The sequence below is a fragment of the Miniopterus natalensis genome, chromosome 9, assembly GCF_054644295.1.
Source record: "Miniopterus natalensis isolate mMinNat1 chromosome 9, mMinNat1.hap1, whole genome shotgun sequence".
In the NCBI taxonomy this organism is placed as follows: domain Eukaryota; kingdom Metazoa; phylum Chordata; class Mammalia; order Chiroptera; family Miniopteridae; genus Miniopterus; species Miniopterus natalensis.
Genome location: NC_142089.1, coordinates 23139788 through 23166514, shown reverse-complemented (window position 1 = coordinate 23166514; position 26727 = coordinate 23139788). Strand labels below are relative to the sequence as shown.

At 41.4% G+C, this 26727-nt stretch overlaps 1 protein-coding gene and 1 non-coding gene across 4 annotated transcripts; one reads left to right on the top strand and one right to left on the bottom strand.

The window, feature by feature from the left end:
* Positions 1-53: 53 nt before the first annotated feature.
* On the bottom strand, positions 54-26047 carry CAP1 (cyclase associated actin cytoskeleton regulatory protein 1). Of its 3 annotated transcripts, none has more exons than XM_016205211.2 (13): positions 25976-26047; positions 11958-12079; positions 11231-11331; positions 9639-9716; positions 7545-7688; positions 7358-7443; positions 5922-6027; positions 4412-4589; positions 2848-3032; positions 2542-2665; positions 2321-2403; positions 1850-1993; positions 54-1236 (listed from the first exon to the last, which is right to left on the bottom strand). In XM_016205211.2, the coding sequence occupies exons 2-13, from the start codon at positions 12067-12069 to the stop codon at positions 1153-1155; spliced, it is 1425 nt and encodes a 474-aa protein (XP_016060697.2). In that variant the 5' UTR covers positions 12070-12079; positions 25976-26047; the 3' UTR covers positions 54-1152. The 3 variants fall into 3 exon arrangements, with proteins under 3 accessions (XP_016060697.2, XP_016060696.2, XP_016060695.2); XM_016205210.2 differs by lacking the exon at positions 25976-26047 and adding an exon at positions 25563-25642; XM_016205209.2 differs by lacking the exon at positions 25976-26047 and adding an exon at positions 25545-25620.
* On the top strand, positions 18527-18633 carry LOC148092397 (U6 spliceosomal RNA). The gene has a single exon (XR_015715085.1). It is a non-coding gene; the product is annotated as a U6 spliceosomal RNA (small nuclear RNA).
* Positions 26048-26727: the final 680 nt, after the last annotated feature.

Below are 26727 nucleotides of genomic sequence, written 5' to 3'. Positions count from 1 at the left end.
TCTTCAATATTCTTACATCTCTGTACAGTAAATATCGTAGGTAAAATACTAAGCAAGTTTGGTATTAATTTTATTCTATTTTCTGTATAACTTTAAGTAGATAAAGGTTTATTTCTACAGGCCACAGGAAATGGGTAGAAGTCACAGGACAATCTCTCTTCCCACCAAAAAAAAAAAAAAGTTGCATATTTTGGTATGTGTTTGTCCTAGAGGGAAAAACTGAAATTTACATTAGCATTGCTGTGCAAGATTCTTACATAAGACCAAAAACCAGCCTGCAGTGGAGATTTTAGTCCTTTGTTCAGGTGCCTGGACAGAAGCCAAAAGCTGTTGAGCATGATAGGGCAATGGAGACAGTGAAGATGGATGATAGGCATCTAGCATGGAAGGAGGAAGGAATGCCAGATTCCCTGGAATGGTGTGTTTTTCCTTTTTTTTCTCTTTTTAAGTCATCTCTGTAGAAAGATGGGCAGGGATCCCACAGAAAGAAAGGGTCCAAGACTCCTTAAACTGGCCTGGGTACAGGGCACTGCCACAGTAGCTAATACAGGAGAACCTACTATCTCAGGTTCAGGCGGAGCCAGGATGGAATGCAGAATAAAAGGAATACTTAGAGGAAACCATTTTGCTTGGAATGCCAGACGGCCAAGCTTCATTCAGCCTTTGGTCCAGTGCAACCCTCGCCTCACTTATCAATAGTGAAAAATTAGTCTGGTTAGAAGAACCAGCTGGAATCACACCAGCTTCTGCTACCTTCATGCTCATTGTTAGGAAAAGATTAACTTGTGTGAACTTTCTGAGCTGTTAATTCCTGGGGACTGCTTTATTCTTCCCAAAAGACTTGGTGGAATTATCCACAAAGGCTGAAAGCTAAAACATACCAGTTCTGGTTTGCAGTTCCTTAAGAACGGACTGGCAGGTGGTTGAGTGGATAGGAAAAAGCTGCACCTTCCTGCAGAAGATCAACTGACCTGCTATCCTACCCCAAATCTCGGCCTGAGGTATATTTCAATGAAGGCAGGTAGCTGTGCTTCTCAAAGCAGAGAAGCAGTTTAAGAGCAGAAAGGTAGAGGAAATCTACAAAAGAACCGTCTTGATACAGATTTATCCCATGGTGTGAGGGAAAGGGCAAAGAACCCAGTGGCACTTCGCTTAACCAGCAATTTCCGTCACTGTGGTGACCAACTTCTTCCCATTCCATAGGGTCTTGAACTGCTCAGGGACGGGGAACTCATTCTGCAAATAAAGAAATAACAGGTTTAAGTCTAAAAAATAAGTTGGGGTTCAATCTCACACTTTTCTTCCAATACCTGCTTCACTAAGCTCTGAGAGCAGGTAGGATGTACTGAGAAACTAAACCCACCTGAAAAAGCATGGCTATGTTACTGGCATGTCACATGGCCACATCTACCACCTCCCCTACCACTGACACAACAGAAGAGGCCAGCAGTGTAGAAATGACAACAAAGGCTCTAAAGCCAGACAGGTGGAGGTTTGAATCTGTTCTGTTCACAGTGGTCTTGAACAGACTATTAAGCCAATGAGGTGTAAATGAGAATGTGCATGGCTTCATGGCACCATCTCAACAGGGTGCTGTGCCGCAATCCCTTTCCTTTTTACTACCCTGAGCAGCAGTTCAACCTAAAAAAGGGCAGACACCACCCTCCTCTGGAGCGCTACTTCATGGGACTACATAATGCTTCTCTGTGCTTGAAGTATGTGTTGCTGGGTTTGACCCACTCAGTACAGCATGCCCATCAACTAGCTTTGTCTAACGTAAGAAGTCTTCAGTCCCTTCTGTGTTTAGATCTTACTACTAAAAAAAAAAAAAAAAAATCAAGAAACTTACAAAGTCACCGCCTTCTGTAGGAATGAGGACATTCATCTCAGAAGATTTGGCACTGACTATCTCACAATCCAGGGAATTCTTGCTCAGGTAAACATGGCAGCCATCTGTTTTGTTGATGGAAATGGTTGGCACTTTACCGATTACCTGCAGAGAACAGGAAGAACACTAAGTCCCAGCAGCTGGGGAGAAAACAGAAATTTACAGGAAAAGCTTCCACTGTTTCACATGATTCAACAACTACATGAAAAACCTTGCAGGTGCACAACAGATATTGGATACTCAGGGCAGGCTGGGATGGGTGTTGGAAAGAGCTCACTCTAAGAGCCAACTCTTCTCCTGCCACATCCAAAGCAGCTCAGCTTACAGGCTTTGTAGAATCAGATTCCCACCATAGCAACATCTGTGGGTCGGCTGTGCCTCTTTCAATTAATTCCTCAGGGACCAACGGAAGGAGCCAAGACATCAAGTTACCTGAACTTTGACATCTCTACTATTGATTATCTCCACAATGCCCACCACGTCATCGAACACCAGGCCGAGTTTCTTACAGTTATCTAGGAAAAGAAAGGGAGCAGGTCAACAGTATAACTTTAAAGGAAAGTAATATATTTAAGAATCTTAGGAACAGGGTAGGTATGGTTTCATCCTCTTAGGCTCTAAAACAGAGCCTGTCTAGGACAGCAAGAACTCACCTACTGTAATGGAGTTAATTTTGCCCTTGATTTGCAATGTTGTGTTGACACACTTGTATATGTAAGCCACCTGTTTCAGCTCTGTATCATCAATCACCAGGTTGGAAACATTCTCCTGATTTTCCTGTTAAAGAAATATCCCCTCCCTTTCAGCAATCTCATCACTAAGTACACACGACCCCAAAAACAGACTATCACAAACTTTCCTTCTTGCAATCTAAGTCAGAACCCTGCATTCATCTGGCTGTGGCTCCACTGAAACCCCATCCACTCCTAGTTCCCCCTGTCCCGGCACTATTAACTCACCACTCTCCACTTCTTGCCCTCCAGTTCAAGTAGAGCCGGCTCCTTCTTTGTGGCTGGTTTAGGGGATGGGTTGACTCCTGGTTTAGGTGCAGAGAATGGTTTGGGGCCACTTCGTACTGGACCACTCTGGGTCTTCAGGGCAGGGTTCTTGTGAGTCTTCATGTCATCAGATACATGTTTTAGGGCTGTAAGAACAACAAGTTGCCTTGTTTCTGTCCTTCACATCAGGGTTTTGGGCTGAGGCAATAACCAACTTCCGCTATCAGACGTTAAGATTAATCCTTAACAAAAATCAAAGCCAAAAACTAGAGCCTTTGGGACTCTCTCAAAGCAATTTTAGAGAAGCACTTTTATAGCTTCTCTTCTACCCTAAAGTTAACTTATATAGTTCCATTCAAAACCATAAAACATGGCATACATTTATGTATGGGGGGGGTAAGTATGTAAATGCATAGAAACAGACCTAGAAAGACATATACCAAATATATACTCAAAAATATGTATGTAGTTTTTAAAGCAACAGAGGAAGAAAAAGTAATGTGTAACAGTAAAGAAAATTTGTAAAAACAAAACAAAAAAACCCTCTCCCACAGCTAACCTACTGCACCTCCAAATCAGTGTTAGCATTTGAAACTCTCCTTCCAATAATTTTTTCTATTGTTGGTTGTTTATTTGGGTTATAACCATACACACTGTTAAATTTGATTTAATCAGTTAACACTTTAATAAAAAAAAATTCACATTAATTTATAGTGTCCAAAAATCTTTTTTTTTAATTTTAGGGTAAAGATTTCATAATCACCCTCAGCAAGCTGACCCACTCCTCGCTCCTGAACATGGTCCAATCTACATAATCAATACTGAGTGGCCTTTTTAGCTCCACCTCTCCTGGTGGTAGTAGTTTAAATACTAGATTTTTCTTACACTGCTTGGTTCACTGCACAAAAATTTAATAGCTGCAGAATATTTCATCAAGAAGACATACTACAGTTAAACATTTCCCTTACTGTTGGGTATTTAGGTTGATACACCACTTTTAGCTACTATAAATAATACTATAAAACAACTTGTTCTTTATTTTAGATATTTTATAGGTAGATCCTCAAAAGAGAGCTGCATAATTTAGACTTCCACCTGCTGTATATAAGGGTGTCTATACTTTCTCTATATCAACTTTAGGTATTTCTTATGCAAATTTTCCATGACTATTACATAACCTCTGAGGAGGTTAACCTCCAACACAATGACATCCCAAGTAGACAATGTTAGTGACATGGAAAAACTCTGGGGAAAATTGCTGGCACCATGCCCTGGCACAACAGGGTACTGTACTATATATGCCACTTAATATTAAATCACTTCTCCAACTACAATCACCCAATTTCAATTTCCATTTAAGCCAACTCTGTTGTCCCTTTGGGCAACTTAAAATAATATGACACCCAAATTAATTCTCCGATACACAAACCAGAGTTCTGCTTTATAGACTGTCCCATCTCTAGTTGGTAAGGTCTGGCCCAAGCAACTTATTGTACCAATTCTTCTTGCCAAAGTATTCACTTACCATGTGTGATGCTCTCCCCCTGATTAATCTGCGCAAACAGTGCTGAGCGTGAAGCAGAGTCATCTGACCCTGAACTGGTAGGCATTGGTGGGGGAGGTGGGCCTGGTGGGGGGGGAGGAGGACCTGATCCAGCAGAGGGTCCAGATGGCAATCCACTCAGTTCTTTTGCCACAGGCCCCTGGAACAATAAATGCAGACAGTCATCCTCTCTCCGACCTCTGTACCATTTCTAATTGGGTCCTACATGTGTCCCAGGTACACAGGGTACCCACTGTGGCCCTTGATGCAGTGATTAATGCTTCCTAACCAATAAAGCTTGGCTTTATTCCTTCTCACCCTTTCTCAAGGATCCAACTCAGCTCTTTTCAACCTTCACATTTATCCTTTGGCCTCTACTTAATTCCAGCTCTAAACCCGTACTTCTAAAAATCTACTAGGCGGTGTGGCACCGTGGTTAGAGTGTTGGCCTGTGCACCAATGGGTTGCGGGTTCGCTCCCTGCCCCGTTGGGGCCATGTAGGAGGCAACCAGTCGATGTGCCTCTCTCACATCTCTTTCTCTCCCCCCCTTCCTCCCTCCCTTCCACTCTATCTGAAAATGAAAATAAAAATTAAAAAAAAAAAAAAAAATATATATATATATATATATATATCTCCTCAGGTAAGGATTAACCCCCCCCCCAAAAAAATCTAAAGTGTTTCACCAGTATCTCACTCAACAAGTCAAAGGCTGAGTTCATCATCTCCTGCCCGCTCCCCTACCTGTACAATCACCCCCTCGTCTCTAACCCCAGTGGAAGACATAGCACCCAAGTTTGACTGTTCAATCTTCGAGTCTTTCAACTGCCTCAATCTCATTAATCTTTCTTTTATTTTGATTACATCTCCTGCAAATTCTTTTGTATCAGCCCCTAGCACCACAAACACTTCCATAGTCTGAGCATGTACCTTATCCCTAACCTATAAACTAAGACTCTCTTAAGGACAAATCTAATCATTATCACTTTCTTGCTCAAATATCTCTAATTACCACTTATTATAAAGTCTAAGTCTCAACATACCTTCCTTCCTTACTGAATCCAGAGAAGACCAATCTCTACATTTACTCCTCATTTATTTTAAGCTATGCCGTTTGCTAGTACCCCCATTTCTCTTCCTCATACTCTGTAGTGTACCTTTATTACAGCATTTAGCTTGGTGATTTATATTGGGATTTTGTATGTATATTTTTAAGCTTCAAGAATGCTGAAATAATGTAACTCATTCATCTTTCTCCTCTCTATCCCAATTATTGTCTCTCACCCATGTTTACTGAAATTGCACAGAAATGAATATTCCTTCTCTGACCCTTGCTTTCTTTAGTGTTTCTTTTTCCCCTTTCCTTTTCCCCTTTTTCTTTCTACCCTCCACTGAAAGACTAGCATTCCTCTTTGGTAGTGCCAAGATCAAAGTCTAAGAAACTTGTGGATCCTGTCCTGGACGGATAAAAGGAAGGAGGGAGAATTCACTGACCGTTTTGCTCCAGGTCAGTCCGGTGGTATGGAACTCTTTAATGTAAGCCTGCAACTCTGTCCATATACTCAAGTAAGTTTTGACCCAGTCCACATGCTTCTTATCCCTGGAAAAATTAAAGCACTCATCACAAGCCATCAGGGTACATTACAATAGTGATTCCAGAATCTCTCCTGGTGTTTCTTAGGCTATGCTCAACAGCAGCTTTTCTATCACCACTGAGCTTTTCTTCTTTCTTTAAACCTATTCCCTAATTAGACCAAAGTTCATTAGGATAGGGACTTCAGATTGCATCTTTCTCTTATATCAGTATTCTTCAAACTTTTTTTTAAAGTAGCTAAACTGCTTTTTCACAGTAGGCCTTAGGCAGAACCTAATATATAAAACTGATAAAAGCAGTCATTCTGTGCACGAAGCCATAGTACAGGATATCTCTCGAGCATCACTGTGAAACTCTAGGACTCCCAAGAAACTCGACTGCCAAGTGGCACAGTTCCTTATGTCAAAATATGCACCCCTCCCCCGCCAAAAATAAACAACTTCCCTTTAGGAAGAAATAATCAGCAATAAATGATAAAAATAGCACTAAAGTATGGTTCAAGTCTCATCTCTTCTTATACATGAGCTGGAAGACTTTATGGTTATTTAGCAAAACACTGAATTTTCTCAACTGTAAAGTGAGGGGGGTATAATCAAAACATGTGATGCTTAATTCCAGGTTGCTGGAAGACCAAGGAGGTGCCTGGTGTCCTGGGGCATTCTTCACACACATGAAGGAGGCTTACTCCTTCAGAGAAGTTACTCAACAAACGGCGGTTGATTGATGATGAAATGAAAAAAGGAAGGGATTGAGTAAGCTATGCAGCTAAGTAATAGCTACCTACAGTCACTCCATACAATGACTCCCCTTACTGAATTCCTGCATTGACCAGGTAGCCTTCATCTCACTTTACCTGACCACATCGATAGGGTAATTTCCTAGTAAATCTTATTAAAACTTTTGCCACTGGGCCATTTGTAAATCCTCAACAAAGGAACAAAATCTTATCTAAACAGGCAAATTAAAAGGTATTAGTCCAGCCATGGCTGGGTGGAACAGTGGGTGGGAGTGTCATCCCATACAACAGTAAGGTTGTAGGTTTGATTCCTGGTTGGTGCGCATAGGGGAGGCAACGGATCAATGTTTCTCTCTCTCTCTCTCAAATCAATAAACATATCCTCAGGTGAGGATTTTTAAAAAAGGCATTAGTCCATTTTACCTCCAGCAAAACCTCCTAAACCTGGAAGGGTACACATCAGAAAACTAAAAGGGCCTCTACAAACCCTAGAGAAGCAGCCCTGAGCTAGCAGTCAAGGGCAGCCTTAATCCCAAAGCACTACTCCAGCAAGTATCCAGCTGGTTTGTCCTTTACCCCTTGAGGAACAGCTGGACTTACACATCTTTGTACTCCTTAAGGACTCGGTTTGTGTAAAACATGGCAGCATCATTCATTTCTTTCACATAAGGACCAGGCTTGGGCGCCTAGAGAAAGAGAAGCTGTCAGTGACTCAGAGCCTCTCCAGCCATATGTCCTTACCTTTTTCATTCTGTCCCTTCCCTCCCATGGAAGCTGAGCTGCTTACCACAGCCACCCAACCCAGGGCCTGGATACTTTCGCTGACAGCTGACAGGTGATTAAACAACTTGCTGCCTCGGTTCTTCTCCCGAAAAGTGATTGCTTCTTGGATCTGCTCTGAGATGGGAGCCAACAAATCAGAAAGCTTATTCTAGGAAAAGATGCAGGAAAAGATTCATGTTAGAGTCTTTCTAGAAAAGCTTTATAGGTTGATCAGCTCTGATCCTGCAGATAAGAATTCTTTGCTACACTGAGCATCCAAATCTTTGTATTCATCCCACAGATTCGTACGGCTAAAATACTGCTCCTCATCTCTCTCTCCTCATAGAGTTCTAAGCTCTCAGGCTGGATTTTGTGGTTCTTGATGATCAGAACTCACACTTGGGCTAGATCACAAAATTCTATCATTTCTGTCTCTTTTCTGTCCTACTAATAGGAGATACTAGTTCATTTCTAGACTTTTACTCATAATGGTCTCTTTCTTTTCCACCTATCCAAACGCTCCTCATACTTCATGGGGAAGCCCTTCAACTCTAGCCACGGTGGCGTCCTACAGCATCTATTGTCAGCAAAACCAGTTCTGGCACCATATCACACACCAGCACAAACTATTAATGAACCCATGTGAATATGTTTTTTCCCCTCATTAATTCTTCAAACACAAGGGCTTTGTCTTAGCCCTCTTTTATAATACCTAGTGTTCAACACATTGCTAGCCATACAGCAGCTGCTAAGGTAGAGATCTGTTGAATCAAATGCAATTAGGGGGCTTGTCATTTGAGCAGGCAGCTTAGCAAAAAAAGATGGCTCTTGTGTTTCTGTTTTTATCCTTTCTCCAAAGCTCAGTTTCCTGAACATCTCAATTCTAGCTCTTAGCAGTCTAGAGAGCAGGAGTCAGCAAACTTTCTATAAAGAGCCAGACCGTAAACATTTCAGGCTTTGCAGGCCATACGGTCTCTGCTGCAATTTCTCAACTCTGCCGTCATAATGCATAAAGCAGTAATAGACAACACTTAAAAGAATGGACACGGCTGTGTTACAAAAAAAAATTCATTTACAAAATAGCAGGCCAAATTTGGCCTGTGGGCTGTTGTTTGGCAGTCCCTAGTCTAAAGCAAGGGAAATATAATAATGTCTCAGCTGCCTGATTTGTTTTAGAGAAAAGATTTAAACAAAATGCTTTAACCATTCAAGACAGATTAATAATTAGAGTCAAATATATCTAACATTATGTTACACTATTTTCTATATTATTTAGACATGCAAAGGGTCCAAAGATTTTAATACAGCATTAGCAGTTTTACTACCCCTCTGCCCAAGAAAGCCAAATGCAAAAAGAAGAAACAAAACTAAAATCTTTGACTCCAAGAAAATTCTGAACTTTCTCTAATTCATTTTTACACCTTGGCAGCATAAAATTTTGAGGCAGAAGCAGAGTTAAAGGGGAGAAGCAGTACTTTAGAAGTTTTAGAATCTCCACAGCATTACTAGAATCCACTTCACAGTGAAGCAAGAGAACCCAAAGGGCTTAGGGGACAATATGATGAATTTAGCCTTAACCAAGAAGCTAAAAAGGCTGTTTTTTAAGAGAAGCAGCACCATTGTCTCTATGGAGCATGCCCACACCTTTCTCCCAGATACGTTTTCCTAGCTTCTTTCCTCTAAGCTCTAAGGACCCTTCTTTTGCCTCTATAACTTGTTTCCTGAGCCCATTTCTTTTTTCTCCCCCTTAATTTTATTTTTGTTTAAATTATTACAGATGTCCCTTTTTCTAATGAGTCCATTTCTTCTATAACTCACTTCTTCTACCTCTGTGACTTTCTAAAGAAACATTCTCTTAAAAAAAAAAAGAGAGAGAGAAGCAGCAAAGTCACAGGGATAACTACAATCCAAAGTAAAATAACAGAAGGCTAGTAGAGCCCAATAAATATTCAATGGCACATTCTCAGAATGGTACTTTAGGTCTGACTATTTCTGGAAATTGGTGTGATCATACATGAACCTGGTAAGTTTATTTTAGCATGTTGTGATAGCTCAGCAGAAACCTCTCAACTTCTTCTGAGCGTCAAACCAAAACAAAACCATCTAGTAGTGAACTTACACCTCCTGGCTGCTGGCACTGAGAGGCTGTAACCAAGAGAGCCCGCTCCAACTTCAGACCTGTATGGACCATCTCCGCCTGCCGGAAAGGAGAAGAATCAGCTATCGATGACACATTACAACTAGAGAGGTCCTGATAAGGATAACCTGAAACCTCCACTTCCATGTACTTTGGTAGCAACCCAGCCACTTCATGTTGTTTTCCCTGGGTATTCCAGATTCCAGGGACTAATAGTGGAATTACATATACCACTCACTGTTCCTCTTGGAACTAATCAGGGATGCATATCCAGGAAATGAAGATAATGAGGGCTAGCCTTAGACGAAATCAAGTTAAGTTAGCAACTGCACATGCAGTGTGATATGAAGTTCAATGAAAAATCCCTCCTGCCTCTCATCTACAAAAAAACCCTCTTTTCTCAAAAAACAGAGGTAGGAATAAAGGCAAAGGCCTAAATTTATGCCTAAAATTCTCATGGTATTTACTCCGTTAGGTTAAAGCTATTTCTTTAATGTTGGATCATGATCCATTCATAGGTAATTAATCAAAATCAACTTAGTGAGCCATAACCAGCACTTTATTAAATGAAATAGAACAAAACAGTAGGTGTAGCACATCAGCTTGAAATTATTTCCCCCAAAAAAGTAAAGAAAAAGTACAGTACAAGTAATTTTAAGCACTGTTTTGTGAAACATATGCTACAAATATGTATGTTCTTATAGAGGGTCCATGGTCAAAAAAAGTTTAAGAAACATGGGCCATAAGCACTATTAAAATATAAAAATGATACATGTTTTAAAATTTTTTTCAAATGTTACAGACTATATAAAGTAAAAATGCAAGCCTCCAACACCCCTAGTTAAGTCCCAGTCCCACTCTCTAGAGCTAACACCACTGCCAACAGATGGTATATAAGAGGCTCAAAACAGATCTTCCAAAGATCAAGCAACCAGTCCTGCTGAAGGATCAGGAAGATCCTAAACATGGTTATTGCTTATAATGAATCACTCAGAAGACTAGCAGTAAGATTTTGGGTTCCAAAGAGAGAGACTAAATATATGTATTTGAGTGTGGGGTGGTGGTAACAACGTAGGTGGCAGCACATGAAGGGAAGTGGGTGGAGAGGCAACAACACATGAAGGGATGTGGGTGGACAGGCACCTGTCATTGCCTACTTCATATTCTTGCTGTGGGATAAGTGTGAAAATAACTCAAATTAGCATAACCAGTAACTATTAAGCATAGTTTTATAAATGCTAAGTCATGATAATGACTTTTCTGAATAAGCCACCCTAGGCTTGGTTATATAACATGTTGGGATGAGACCAGTAGCAATTCTCACTACAAAGATGAACTGAGCCTTATTTTATACACCAAGCAAGTCATCTGTATAAAAGAAGCCCACACAGAATATGTGATAAAAGCAGGAGGCCTAGAAAAATCTGAGATACGGTTCCAGTGCCAGGACTGAACTCCAACAGGACTTAGAAAGGAGCCAGGGGCCTCGCAAAAGACTCTTAAACCAAGGATGAACAGGACTTGAAGAAAGCCATCAGTCCTTAAAAGGGGGAAAAGGGGCAAAACATCCTTACATGTTTCTGCACATCTCCTCCAATCTCTTTACTGATCTGCAGGTATTCAGCCACAGGACCAGCAAGCAGTGAGTCAAATGCTTGCACATAAGGAACTGCTCCTGCAGAAGATAGCCACACCACCAATCATCAGTCATGCATCAGAAAAATGATCTATTAAAAGGCACTTCCAATTGAAAGTGGAGAGGTAAGGCTATACAGTAAACAGAATACTAGAACACGAGTCAGGGAACCTAGGTTCAAGTTCCAATACCAACACTAACTGGCTGTGTTATCTTGACTAAGTCTTTTTTCTTCTCTGAGCTTAATTTTATGTATAAAATGAAAATAAACAAAATGATCCCCCAAGGTTCCTTTTTGGCTCTAACATTCTATGATATAATTGGTGCATATGCAAAATGGACAATTTGCCAATCATTTTGAGAGAGGAAATTTTGGTATCACCTGTTATTTGTCTTACACTGGAGTCATTTTGCTAAAGAAAGAACAGGAAATAGCATACAATCAGGAAGTTCTTATGTTAAAATAACTTAACCACAGGCCTCCCTGCACAAGTCACTTCCTCCCTTATTTGTTCACAGCAATATGAATTACAGGCAATGAAATTTTGAGATTAAGCGTTTTGGGAAGTTGGCTCCAAAGGAGAGAACACACTATGAGAAAAAAATTTCAGGCCAAGACACTGAGTTTCCACTCAAAATATTCTGCGGGGCTGTATACTGTTTACCTTTTGGAGCACTGTCTCCGTATCCACAGTGCATGTCAGAGGCATGGGATACTGCCTCCAGGCGGCCCACTGCCCTCTCCAATCTTTCTACCAGATTTTGCATGTCAGCCATAATGCACCACCTGCTGAAACAGATCAAATGTCATTTATTGTTTTAATATTACATAGTACCTACCTAAAAGGAGAAGACAAGATACTCTTAGGGGTGAAGAGGATGCCAATTCTGAGGAATAGAATCATTTAATAATAAAATAAGATGGAAAAGTAGTCTAACATATTTGCAAAATCATAAAGACTTCATTAAGCAAGAGAACTACCCAGGAAAAGGTGTTCACTAAAAGCAAATGTTTACTCACTCAAATACTTACTGAATATTTATGGTACCACAAAATGTAAAATTTAGAATTTACGAAGTATATTATCACATGTATTATCTTAGTCTGTGCCTTTCAACAACTATTCAGGGACGGAAGCAAAACTATTACACTCTTAAAGACAGGAAACTTAATTTCAGTGAAGTTAAATGACTTGCCTATAGTCACATGACTAGATAACAGGGAAGCCAGTATTCAAATTCAAGTCTGGCCTAGTCTAAGTTCACTGTTTTTTCCTACATCTTGCTGCCTGCATATGATGCCCCAAACCAAGATGAATAGGATATTTATCACGCCCTCAATAATTTATAATCTGATAGAGGAGACTTGACATGCACACTAACAACTACAAAACAAATAGGAAAAAAATTTAAGGTGACCTAAGAATGTTGCAGATAGAATAACACAGGATTTCAGAGAAAGGAGCATAGCATGGAAAAGCTGCCATTTGAGCCCAGCTTCCAATGAGAGTGGGTGGGATCTAGATATGCAGCAGGGAAGAATAGAAACCTCCAGAAGAGCTTCTTACAGGTCTTTCACAATTACTAGGGTCTCTCACAAGTAATAATTTAGCTGAACTAGCCTCATTCAGTGTCTAATATGCTAAAGAAAGTATGCTCCACCACAGCAGGGACCGTCTCTGAGCTTGTTCCCTATTATGCTCTACCACCTAGACCATTACCTGACAATTACAAGGTGTTCAATAAGTATTTATGAAGTTAACTGATCTGAAGTATTGCATCCCAAAACTCCAAAGAGACAAGTGTTCTGAAAGCTGCCCATACTATACACACAAATAAGTGTTAAATGTTAGCAATATACATAAAATGCTTGAGACCGTAAATGATCTCATAAAAGTCAGTGAAATTTCAAAGCCTTGACTTGCAGAGATTCCATTTCAAAGCATTAATTAGTTCAAGTAACTGAAGCCGAATGAACTCAACTCCCTTGAAGCTGCCTAAAATGACCATAACACAATTACAATTCCCCCAAAGATGACATGCCAGAATATCTCAACTTAACACATTGTCCTCCCTGTGGAAGAGATAAGCAGCTCACAAGATAAAGTATCCCTGGTCCATTCTTTCCTGCGTATGGGGCTCTGGTCTCTCTGGGCCTGGTGACTTGCCAGAGAATGTTGTTTAAAAGAAAATAAAAAAAAATAAATAAAAATGCAAACCAAATAAACCTCTCCATTCCCTGGCCTAGAGACTCAGCAGAAGCCTCCAACTCTCTGCTCTACTCACAAATGGAGACTAGAAGCAGCCAATATATTCCCCCTTATGTCACGCTACCATCACCTGAGTTCCCAAATTGCTGCCCATTCTGCCTACTGTCCAGGGATAACACATATAATTTACCACACTTGATAAATCCCAGGGGAAAAGGCAGCAAATACAATAAATTCCCAAGCTACCTTACATTAATAGATACTACCCGTTCTAAAACATCTTCCCTCCATACACAATGGATGCTACAGGTTGACACCAGTGTTAACATGGAAATAGTGTTTAAGTGTCTCTAAAGACTGCCAGGGTTGGTGAAGATTTACCAATCTTAAAAGCTTAATACAGCTTCATGGAATTTTGGCTCCTTTTCCCGTCCTATTTTACTTGTAAGCTTTAATTGCTAAGCAAGCTACAGTTCTGCTAACTTAAGCAGAATGGAAGGGCAAAACAGCTATCATTTATAGCTAATTGCATTCTACCACTAACCAAATATAGAACAGTATCTAGCTTTTTGTTTTTGGTAGGGGTAGGATAGAATGTGAGATGATACCGGAAAGAACATACAGAATTGAAGAGACCAAGAGACACACCTTCTCATTGTCTACGCACACATTCACATTCTTTAGGTGGTCATGTCCACTCCCAAACCTTCCATACTATTATCGTAGCACCATCCAGCCTGCTTGCCAAGTGGTACCACCACAACCACCTATGGACTAAGAACTCCCAGAACAGCGTATCAGATGCATGCCATTCTTCTGGGATTCAGAATTTTAAACCCAGCTTCCTCCTAGACATCTTTACCTGGATGTCCCAAAGCCATCTCAAGCTGAAATGTCCAAAACAGAAATCATCTTCCTACTCCCCACTCCCACTGTCTCAGTAATCCACCATAGTACCATCAATCACTTGATTGACCAAGCTAGTAACCTGGGAAACTGTTAGGCAGTAAAGTACACTGGGTTAAGAGCATTGTCTTCGGAGAAGCCAGACAAACTGGGGTTTGAATAACAGCACTCACTGGCTCTGACTGGCTATGTGTTATCAAACTTTCTGAGCCTCAGCTTCCTATCTGTGCAATGGAGACCACAGTACAAAATCAGAAGGGCTGCAGTGAGAATCAAGAGGAAATACTTGTAGAGATACCTGGCTCAGTCCTAAAAAACAGTAAAGATTCCATAAACGTTAACTAAATTATCTCCTTCCCTACTCCCCAAATCTAACCAGTCATCAAAATCCACAGGCTCTGGGTGTGGCCGGTGTGGCTCAGTGGTTACAGCATTGGCCTGTGCACGGAAGGGTTGCAGGCCCCCCCACCAACCCAGTTGGGGCGTGTGTGGGAGGCAATCAGTGGATGTGTCAGTCTCATATCGATGTTTCCCTGTCTCTCCTTCCCTTCTACTCTCTCCGAAAAAGCAATGGTGAGGGTTAACCAAAAAAAACCCAAACAACCCCCCCTCCACAGGCTCTGTCTTGCATATCTCTTGAATAATTACCCCTTGCCTTCATCTTGATTGACAAAAATTAAGTCTTTATTACTTTTAAAAAAATGTTTTTATTGATTTTAGAGAGAGGAAGGAAGAGGGAGAGAGAGATAGAAACATCAATGATGAGAGAATCATTGATCGGCTGCCTCCTGCACGCCCCCTACTGGGGATCGAAGCTGCAACCTGGGCATGTGCCCTGACCAGGAATCAAACCGTGACCTCCTGGTTCATAGGTTGATGATGCTCAACTGAGCCACACTGGCTGGGCCTCTTTATGACTTTTGCTAGATTATTGCAAATAACTTCCCTGCCAGTCTCCCCTAATTCCATTAATACACTCTCTTTATCCAGTCTCCATATTAATACAGTGATCCTTCTTAAATGCAGATGTAATTATGATAAGTCTTTTATTGTTTAATACTGAATAGTATTAAATTGAATACTCCTCCCCAGGGTATTCAGAGTAAAGTCCAAACAAGGTTTCCACAATCTGGCCCTGCTTTATCTCCTACTACTCCTCCAGTTTTATTTCTTGCCACACCTTTTCTCAGCATACTCCAGTAATCCAGGACTACTTGCATTTTCCAGAGCTGTGTTTTCTCATACTTCCGAGGTTTTATAATGCTATCCTCTTTGCTTGGTTGCTTTCCCTTCCCAAAATGCCCTGTCTCAGAACTCCTACTGCCTTATAAGATTCAGGTAAGGTGTTACCTTCTCCAGGAAGTTTCTAGTTTGGCATGCTTTTCCTTCTCAATCTGTCCCCTCTCCAAAACTCCTATGTTCCATTAAATCTTAGCTAAGGTATCACCTCCCCAAGAAGCATTTCCAATACTTGCTCCCAAACACTGTGCACTTACCTCTACCACACATTTAACACCCAGGTTTAAAATCATTTATTTAATCATTTAGCAGGCAATTGGCCACCCTAGGGCAGGAACCATGTCTTGTTTTTGTAATTCCAGTACTATAAATGTATTACTAGGCACTATAAATAATGTAGGTTGGTAAGGGTCCTTGAGGAAAAAATATATAAACCTGATCTTTCAAATAAATGCTGCCTTCTTGGGCACAAATCACATTGCTATAGAGATCTTCAAACCAATTCTATAGGAAAATAAACTTGCTTTTAGATTATATAATATTAATTTAAAATAATACTCCCTTATAGCTGTGCTTTATTTATATCACCAATCTGTTGCTTCTTTTAAGACTTAATTTTAAAAAAAAGACTTAATTCTATGAGATATATTATGAAGATATTGATCCCCATTTTTAGAATGAAGAAACTGCCCTGGCTGGTATGGCTCAGTTGGTTGGAGCATCTTCCCATACACGAAAAGGTGGCAGGTTCATTCCCTGTCAGAGCACATACCCAGGTTGTGGGTTAGATCTCCAGTCAGGGCATATGCAGGAGGCAACCGACCGATGTTTCTCTCTCTCTCTCTCTCCCCCTTCCTCTCTCTAAAGTTAATTTTTTTTAAAAATAAAGAACAAAATTAATTTTTTTAAAAACCCAGAAATTAAAAACTTGCCAGATATCAAATAACCAGTGGGCAGAGAACCTAGGCACTGAGCACAAATTTTCTAAATCCTAGTCTGAGGTTCTTCCCACCATCCCACATGGCTTTTAAGCAATTATGTGACTGTGGTTCATCAGAGCATCTAGCCTCCACTGTTTGCTAAGCACAGTACTGTGAATTCAAGGCCTCTTTATGGTGTATGTAGTTACATTATTAGCAGCTTTCAATTTTCTCCATGGAGGCCAATATTTTTCACATTCAGGCTAGATGACACAGGTCTGGAAGGCAAATGTTTAAAATAATGGTTTTTGCCTTGGCCGGTGTGGCACAGTGGTTGGAGCATCAGTCCTAGCACCAAAGGGTCGCCAGTTTGATTCCCAACCCTGGTTGGGGTGCATGAGGAAGGCAGCCAATCGATGTGTGTTTCTCACATCGATGTTTTTCTCTCTCTCTCTCCCTACCTACCTATCTCCCTTTCACTCTCTCTGAAAAACAATGGAAAAAATATCCTCAGGTGAGGAATAAATAAAAATAAATAAATAAAATAAAGGGTTTTCCCCAAAAATACAGAATTGCTAGAGCTAAAAACTCTGCCTATTCTTGTTCCTTACTATTTCTGATTGACAACAGTCAACTATATGTAAGCTTAATAAATGAAAGTACAGATTCCCAACTATTTAAGCATCTATCATAAAAGCTTCAGAAAGAGCGGCAGTCCTAACTACACAAATCTAAATGAAACTAGGATTCAGGAGACCAAGGTCTGAGTCCCAACTCTGCCACATATTAACTGTATTACTTTAGGGAAGTCATTTAATGGATCCTCACCTAGCACACACAGATGTAAGGATCGAAGGAGTACATTTTACAGAAGAATAGTTACTTTGGGAGCCTTAAAATGCAGTTAAAATGTAAAATGTTACCACTGCATACTGTGTGGTAGAATACAGGCCTCCAGGAGGATGGATATTTATCCATTCTCTTCCCCCAATCCTAGGCCCATTAATTCGCAGCATCTAGAGCAACCTGGCTCACAGAAGATGCTCATAAATGAAAGTGCTTAGCACTGCGGCAGCTACTGAAGAAATAGAAAACACATGGTCTCTGCCCTCCAGAAGCTTTCATTCTTATTGGGGAAAACAACAAAGATGAAATGTCAACGTAAATACTGAAGACTATATTTTTAAAAGTTCTGTTAGAGATCATCTAACTTCACTTGGATCAGGGAAAGTTAAAGTATCAGCCTTTATATTACAGCTTTTTTTTTCGCAGAATGTTGTATGGTTCTGAATTATATAGTGTAAATGACTATGTGGTCTGAGAGCTCAGAAATCAATGAGGATTGAAGGTAAATCTGGTTTCAGAAGGGAAGTGGGACATCTTGATAGAAAAGGTAAAAGTAAAAAGGGAAGACATTCCAGAGCAATCAGAAGCAAAGAGGAGAGAAAGAGGCTATGTACAAAAAGTATGAGCAAGTTAGCCCACATAGATCATGTGGCATGAAGTGTCATAGGAAATAAGGCACTGAGAGCCAGGCAGTATTTGAATTTGACGGTGCAATAAACATGAAGTCATTCAAGAATTTTGACTGAAGGAATAATACAATGAAAGCAAAATTTTACAAATCCTGTCTGATAAACAGAATGGTGTTTGGAAAAAAGGGAAGATGCTAGGGTCTAAGTTAGGTTGAAAGCTTAGCCAGCTGTAAAATAAGAAGGCTACTACAAAAAATATTTTTGTCTGGCTGGGAATGGCGCAGCAGCTGAGCATCAACCTAGGATCCAGATCGACGTTCAATTCCCAGTAAGGGCACATGCCTGTTTGCAGGCTCGATCCCCAGTCGGGGGCGCACAGGAGGCAGCTGATCAATGACTCTCTCTCATCGATGTTTCTATCTCTCTCTCCCTTTCCCTTCCTCTCTCTGAAATCAATAAAGATATAGTTTAAAAAAAATATATTGTGCTCACTTCGGCAGCACATATACTAAAATTGGAACAATACAGAGAAGATTAGCATGGCCCTTGTGTAAGGATGACACGAAAATTTGTGAAGTGTTCCATATTATAAAAAAATATATACATATATATTTTTATATTTCAAAGTTGAAAATCCACAACATTTAGTGTCTAACTAGATACAGAAAACAAATGAAAAGAATCAATTAACCTACAAATAATCAGTTTTAGGCAACTAAGTGACCGTCACCTGAATTAAGTGCTGTGGAAATATAAAAGAACGGTAAAATAGTTTTTCTGCCCTATGGGAGTCTAGCAGGAGAAACCAAGCTACCTTCCACTGAATCACTGGCTCTCAGGATTAGGAGGCAGTGTAGGAATCGTCTTGTAAAAACACTGTCTGATGCCAGAACAGTCCTTTCAACATTCCCAGCAATTAGGTAGCCTCTGTTCAAATACCTTCAGTGTGGAGAAGCTAAGACTTCTGGAAGCAGCCCATTCCATTCAGACAGCTCAAAGTATTTAAAAGTTCTTCCTTATATGGAGGCAAAATTGGCTTCCCTGCAACTTCCACCCACTGATCTTGGTTCACCCTTGGAGGTCACTCAAAACAAGTGTGCATTAAACACAGAACAAGTGACAACTGTGTAGCACTGACTAAAGTATAGTAGCATTCAAAGAAGGGAGTCCAAGATGACTCCAGAGTTGCAAATCCAGTGGCCTAAAAGAATGATGACACTATAGGCAGAAACATGTTCTGCAATGTTCCAGTTAAGGCAAAAAGAAGAGGTCAGTTTTGGATATGCAGTGTGTGAAGAGATGAAGTTTCAAATAGAAATGTTCAGTAAGCAGTTAGAAATAAGGCTCAGAGAAGATCAAAGCTGGAGATCAATGTCTGCAAGTCATCAACAAAGAAATGTCATGAAGTCTCGAGAATGGATAGGCTCTTGAAGGGATATCACGCAGAGGAAAAAGAAACTAGAACCTTGATTCTCCAGCAATTTCTTTCGTGGTTTGAAACCAAGAAAAATCAGAAATGGCTAGTGATACCTGTCAAAGATGCTTCATACTCTAATCATCCTAATAATTGAAGCAACCCAATTCCTTCTGCCTGTTCAAGGAAGTTGTGCAGAAGTAAATGGAACCAGGTTACTCCTGCAGTTCTTGTCTCATCTCACCAGGCAGTTAAGCCAGTGATATGAATTTCTACTTGAGTAGGAAGTTGCTACACTTAAAATGCTTGCTACTTTGGTGGTTCCTCTGAGTCATAACCTTAAGTGAAATTGAGAAGAAAGAAACTATACACTATAGTAGCACAACTGATCTGCTTCAAAATGCTTCTCTCGTCCCTGACTTTGTAATTCTCTTCCCGAGATGTTATCCTAAGAAAGTAATTCTAATGTGGGGAAAAAGATAGGTGAGAAGATGTTCACTACAACAATGTTGCTTAGACTTTTGATTATAGCAGAATAGCTAAATGCGCTGTGAAAAAAGACTTGAAGAACACAAAATTTAAAGTATTTGTAACGTCAGAGTGATGGGGTTTTGGGCAATTTGCCCCTCTATTTTCCAAGCTTTCTTTAACAAAGTTATATAATTTCTTTATAATGAAAACAAAACGAAACAGCTCCACTTGGACATACCTCTTAAGCTATCATTGAGCTATAAAACATTAGTTAGTTCTACTAATGATATAGAAATTCTCATGATTAGACTCTAACATGTCAGAAAGCAAAACCTAGACATGCTAATAAGAGATACTTACAAGTTGCCTGTTTTAACCCAGAAACCAAAGAACAGATACCATTTTGCCCCAGTAAAGATGCCATCTAAATCTAACCCAAATCAGGAGCCACTGTTCTTCCCCAAGCATTTGGTTTCACTGATGAAACCAATGACATTTAGTGCCTGAGTCACTGCCACCTGAGGCTTAGATTAAGAGAAAGAAAGGTCTATCTTCTAGGGAGGGAAAGAATCCAATTCAATATCAGCACTTGTCTCCTGTTCCTTCCTTAACATGGTCCTCTATCTCAAACTCCAGGAGTGAGAAAAACTAGTAATAGTGTACAAGCTGAAGTCAGACTTGGGAACTAGCTGTTTTAATGATCTGGAACAACGAGATAACTTTATGTGGCAGTGGGTTCCTCTCTCTCTCTTACATTCAAGGAATATTATGAAGACGAACTGCATAAGAGCGTTTAGCAGGCATCTTTGACATTGTATAAGGAAAAACTGCTTTGGCTGATTTCAGCTGGGCAGTTGCTTTAAACAGAACAGCATTTCCCATTCTTATGCATAAAGATAGATTCAAGGATGCCATTTGTCCCTAGCCATGATTCAGCTACAATTAGATGTATGAAAAGATCTGTGACTATAAGTCTATAATTAACTCAAGTACAGGAATTTTTGACCTCTGGAGGAAAAAAAAGAAAAAACAAACAACAAAAAAACCAAGCTCATTCCTTCCGTGAAGCATTTCAATTGTAACTATTTTCCAGTCGGATGGAAAAGTCTGACATGACAGGTTTGGTAATACAAGGCAAACAAAGCTGCATTTTACATGAGGAATGTTTTTAGAGCCATGATTCTTTTATGGGGTTTATATGACAGTTTATCAAGAAGAAATAGCTTCATGGTAGATGCTGTAGCTGCATTAAAGATGATAAAACTACAACAATTTAATCAATCAAAATAAACATTGAGTACAAAATCATAAACTGTATGCAATTTAAAATAAATGATCATCCTTGTCCACTAAACCAAGCTGTCTAAATGCAGGCAACATGAACAAAACAGGAATTTATATATCACCAGTATAGGGGATATACAGGGTGGGGCAAAAGTAGATTTACAGTTGTTCATATGGAAAATACAATAATTAATAAATAATAATACAAGAATAAATACTGTGTTTCGCACACTCAAAACTGTAAACCAAATCTGACTTGCGCTGTCAACTTTCTTCTAGTGAGTACCTAACTCAATAGCATTTCTCTATTAAGATCACACCCTCTGATGAAAAAAACAAACAAAAAAAACCCCAAAGAGGCAAGTCCTTCAAGGATCACCCAGGAATTCCTTGAATAAACAGTAACTCTTGATGTCTCAATGAAACACATAATTCATTCATTGCAGGGTACCCAATGCTTCTCATGTGCCATATACTGTGCTAAGCATGGTCATGAAGCCTGCCCTCAGAGAAATTAGTTGGAGAGATAAGGCATTGTACAGTCATAACTATGATACTTTTTCATGCAGTAGCAACTTTCTCAATCAGGGGCAATTCTGTCCTCCAGGAAACATTTTTGGTTGTCACAACTGAGGGAGTGCTACTGGCATCTAATGGGTAGAGGGCAGGGATACTGCTAAAATTCTACAATGCACAGGACAACCCCACAACAAAAAATTATCCAACCCAAAATGTCAACTGTGCCAAGGTTGAGAAACCTTGTCCTAATGTAATGGGGAGCAAAACGGAAGCACAAGAGGTACAAATAAAATGCTAATGTGGTAGTTTAGGATTTTCAAAATCAATGTCAATCTGCAACATCCAATAAAAACTAATTAAGATAAGGGTCTGATTGTGAATTCTGTAAATTGGACGATGGAGTTTAGACTTGATTCTTTGGAAATATGAAGTCAGTGAAGGGTAATGAGACAAAAATAGTTCTTTTTCAGATTAGTCTATTTGTGGTGAAGTTGAAGTATAGGCATGACAGGCAGGTTAGTAGAAAGAGAGAAACTGATTACAATTCAAAGGAATAATCACTAGGACTGGGTAAGATATGGCTTGAGAATCCTCAGATTTCAAATCTCAAGATTAAGGATTAAATTTCAAACCAGAGGGTTCAAGTTCCAATGACATTTTGTATTTGCCTGTGTAATTAAAATGAATCTTTGACTCACAATGCTTCACATGGAACTGAAAGGAGGAAGTCACTTTTAAAGGCTCAGTCCCTCGTTAAAAAAATAATTGCAACTAAACAAATGTATGTATAACCAAGAAAAGAGGTGAGAATAAAGACCACCACTCAGGTTGGAAACAAAATATTTTACAAACTAAACAGCTAACCTCCTCAAGACAAATATGTACTGATCGAATCTTAACACTACCACCATTTTCAGTTTGCAAGACGGGTTGTACTTGACAAAGTACTTTCACTGCTTCCAAACTTCTCTGAGATAAATTATGTCCACCTGATTGATAAAGTATTTTAGGGGGAAAAGGCAGGAAATTCCTATAGAAATTTCTTTATGCTAGACTGCAACAACTCAAACAATAAGCAAACTGCCAAACACAGAATTAAATACAAATGCATTCAAACAAGGCATCAAAAGCCATTCATAACCTGGCAGGCATCTACCTTTTTACTGGTCTTATCTTCTGCCACAAACTCCAGGTTCCATGTGAACAACATAAACCCTCTCCTGCCTCCATATCTTAACTCTTGCTGTTTCCACTAATTGGGATACCTTATTAAATATCTTTGCTTGGATGTGCTGCAAACACCTTGAACTCAATATATCCAAAATTAATTTTTTTTCTGGGTCACCTGCCCAACTCACCCTTCCCTCTCACATTACCTATCTTGGTGAATGGTACCACCCAGTTCCCTAAGGCAGAAAACCAGGCAATCATCTCACACTACTCCTACTTCTTCACTCCTATAAACAATCAGCCTCCAGTTCTATGGATTCCATCTTTTTAATATTGCTCAGATTTGATTCTTCTTCTCCTTCCCATTGTTATTTTCTTAGTTCAAGTCATGATTATGGCAACAGCTTCCAAACACTGGTCTACTTCCTCATCATGTCTCTTCCCACTTGACTGAACTTTCTTTTTATATATATATATCTTTACTGATTTCAGAGGGAGGAAGGGAGGGGAGAGAGAGAGATAGAAACCTCAATGACGAGAGACTCGTCATTAATAGGCTGCCTCCTGCACACCCCTGACTGGGGATGGAGCCTGCAACCCGGGCATGTGCCCTGACTGGGACTCGAACCTCAATCTCCTGGATCCTAGGTCAATGCTCAACCAGAGCCATGCCAGGATGGGCTTGACTAAACTTTCTAAAACATAAATCTGCCCTGGCCTGTGTGGCCCAGTTGGTTGAGCATTGTCCCAGGCACCAAAAGGTCGCTGGTTTGAGTCCAGTCAGGGCACATGCCCGGCTTTGGGGCTTGATCCCTGGGGGGGGGGGGGAGCATGCAGGAGGCAGCTGATGTTTCTCTCACATTGATGTTTCTCTCTTGCTCCCTTCTTTTCTACCTAAAATCAATGAAAACATATTTTAAAAAATAAATACAATAAAACATAAACCTGACCACATAATTTTCCTACATAAAACCATTCAGAGCCTCCTCGCTGTTTCCAGGGTCAAATCCAAGCTTCTTACCATGGTTTACAAGGTCCTTCATATTTGACCCCCACCACTTCCCATTTCCTCCACTTCTCCAAGCAGTACTAGAATTCCAGGCACACTGAACTGGTCATGGTCTTTCACAAGTCCAGATCTCCATGTCCTTGCACTTGTACTCTTTGCATGGGAATTCCTTTTCTAGATTCACCATATGGCTAAATAAATCCTGCAAGACTTATCCTCCCATTTCCTCCTCAAAGTCTGAAAACCTGGCTCAGGTATTCCTCCTCTGTATCTCATAGTCCTGCGCTCACGCAGTGCACTTCAACATTGTAAGCAATCCCTGCTTTGTCTGCCCCCTCCTCCACTCCATGAGAACTGTAGTCTTAGCCACCAGAGCCAAGTGCCTCATTTAATATGTGCCTCACACATCCTAAAGGCTCAATTGGTGATGGGCTGCCCCGTTTTTCACTTGAATAGGGATCCCTACAAAGAACTTCAACTGACATAGTTCTGCCACTAACCTCTACCTTAAAAGCTTGTCATCCTCTTTTTATTGAGCTTATTACTTTTCATCCTTCAGAATTCACCTTAAACTTTGCTTCTACAGAAGAAATTTTCCTGAGCCCCTTGTTACATACTTCCATAGCACCCTAACACTCATCACATTTATAATTACTTCTTAAACAAAAGTCCCTGCAAACACTGTTAGCTCCATGATGGCAGGGTGAGGCTGGTTTTGTTTCAAAACTGCATTCCCTGGGTATGGCAGAGTGCCTGAGGCAGAATAAACACAGATTGTAATAAATTTAATTCTGTGAGTGAGTAGAGATCTCCACTTAACGGATGGAAAAAAAAAAAGAAGAGACTCAGTCAAGTTAAATAAGGCATTTATAACTACAGATACTCAGCAGTGGGGCAAGGCCGAACCTAAGCCATCTGATTTCAGGATCAGAAGTATGCAACACACTCAAGAAAGTTAACTTGGATCTTCAGAATAAGAAGAGACTAGAAGAAAGGGAAGACTATCTGAATGCAAATACAAGGACCTGCCCCTCTCTCTTTTTAAAAACTCCCCAGGCATTCCAAACATGCTGCATTAGCAAAAAAAAAAAAAAAAAAAAGTCCCAAGAAGCCTTTATCTTGGTGGCCTTTAACTTGCAGTTGCCCGAGAGAGGACACCAACTGGAAGACCGCTCCAAGACAGAGAGAGGCTCCCGGGGAAAAGAACGTGGGATTTAAAGGACTGAAGTCATGATTCCTATTCTTCCCCTCATTCGTTATACGATCGTAGACTAGCCTCTTCTCTTCGGGACCAATTTACCGATCCGTGCAATGGGGGCGAGACAGAGAAGGAAGGCTACGGGTCTCCGAGGTTCCTTTCAATTAGGAATCAGGCCTCCGCTGAGACTGATGATCGGGACTGCGAAATTCATCGGAGAGGCCTCCCCAGGAGAGCCCGGCTCAGTTGGTCACCCGGGCCCCACCTCAAGAGACCGCGCCCAGGATCGCAGGTCGTCCTGAGGGCCTCTGCCCCAGCCCCTTCAGCAAGGTTCACTACCCGCACATAAGGCAGAAACATAGGCCATTAACAACGCCAGGGGCCAGTGGGCCGCGCAAGGCACCCACCCCAGTCCCTACCCAACCGCGCACCCTCACCTCAGAATTCTGCCTCACCTCGGGACAGCGAACAGCCGCTCTCCACTTCCGGCAAGAACCGCCCAGCAATCTTCGCGCGACCCACTTCCGGGCCCTCACTGGGCGCGGCACCCCCACCGGAAATGAAAGGCGGGCTGAAACTCCAGGCTAGAGGAGCGCGGGAGAGGAAGTCCGGCCGCCTGGCCCCAGCCTACACCCAGCTCAAGGTTCCACCCACTTATTCACCAAGCCTGCAGACTACGAGTTAGCCTGGAAGGCACATGCAAAAGACCCCGCCCCCAGGGCGGGAGCGACCCTAGGGGGCGTGCCGCTCTAGCTAGCCACGCCTCCTCTTAACCGTAGGAGCGCAGTCGCCGTGACCAATGAAGGGACGAAATTACTGGCTAAGCTCCACCCCCGGAGGAGGACAGGTAAGTGACTAATTCTCCTACCATCATGGTCTCAATGGCAGCGGCCGGTGCCTTTTCACAACAGTCCAGAAAGGGTCTTTGAAGGACCAAGGGGTAGGTTTTTCTGAGAGCCGGAGCTCCCGGCGGCGGTCAACTTGCGTGACGGTAAAGGCTAAGCTCCGCCTCTCTCTGGGCGTGCGTACCTCGGTTTCCCCGTTTGTGACGTCGGAAGGCCGTTAGCCTTGGACAGTGTTCTGGGCGCGCCTGCCGAGGTTGGGAGAGGGCGGGAGAGGGCGCGTGGGCTCAGCCCCGGCGTGGTGGCGCGCCCGCCGCTGCCTCACTGCCTCGGCCGGGCTGGGAAGGTGGGAGCTCGCCCCACTTCCTGTTTGTTGGGTGCGCTCTGTGACCATAGATGGTCAGGTCTGGGGCCTCGCGGAAGCCTCCGCCCCGCGGTTTTGGAGTCCTTCCTCCAGGCGCGCAGGGTGGGGTCTCCGAGAATAAGATGAGCGGAACCAGAAGAGATACTGCTCCACTCCAGGAAAACCCGGCTTCTGAAGCAGCCTTACCCCGGGCTGGGTGTGCCCAGCCAGCTGCCATTTAGTTCGGGGGAGGTTATTCACGGTGGCTGCAGCCCGCAGGGGAGGCTTGCCTTTCGTGCTCCTGGTGCCTGGGGATCAGAGCTTTGTTGCCTCTAGGCTCACATTTTCCAACTAGTGATTATCCTCCCACAAAGATTTATTTCTAGAAAAAATTGGCGAGTACTATATAGTTCCTATCCCTTTAGTTGAAGGACT

Excerpts from the sequence above, each read along its gene's own strand:
- CAP1 (XM_016205211.2), bottom strand. The coding sequence starts at position 12,069 with ATGGCTGACATGCAAAATCTGGTAGAAAGATTGGAGAGGGCAGTGGGC. Across the intron at positions 4,590-5,921 it reads GACTGACCTGGAGCAAAACG|GGGCCTGTGGCAAAAGAACT; the intron begins GTCAGTGAATTC and ends TTATTGTTCCAG. Across the intron at positions 2,666-2,847 it reads AGGGCAAGAAGTGGAGAGTG|GAAAATCAGGAGAATGTTTC; the intron begins GTGAGTTAATAG and ends TTTCTTTAACAG.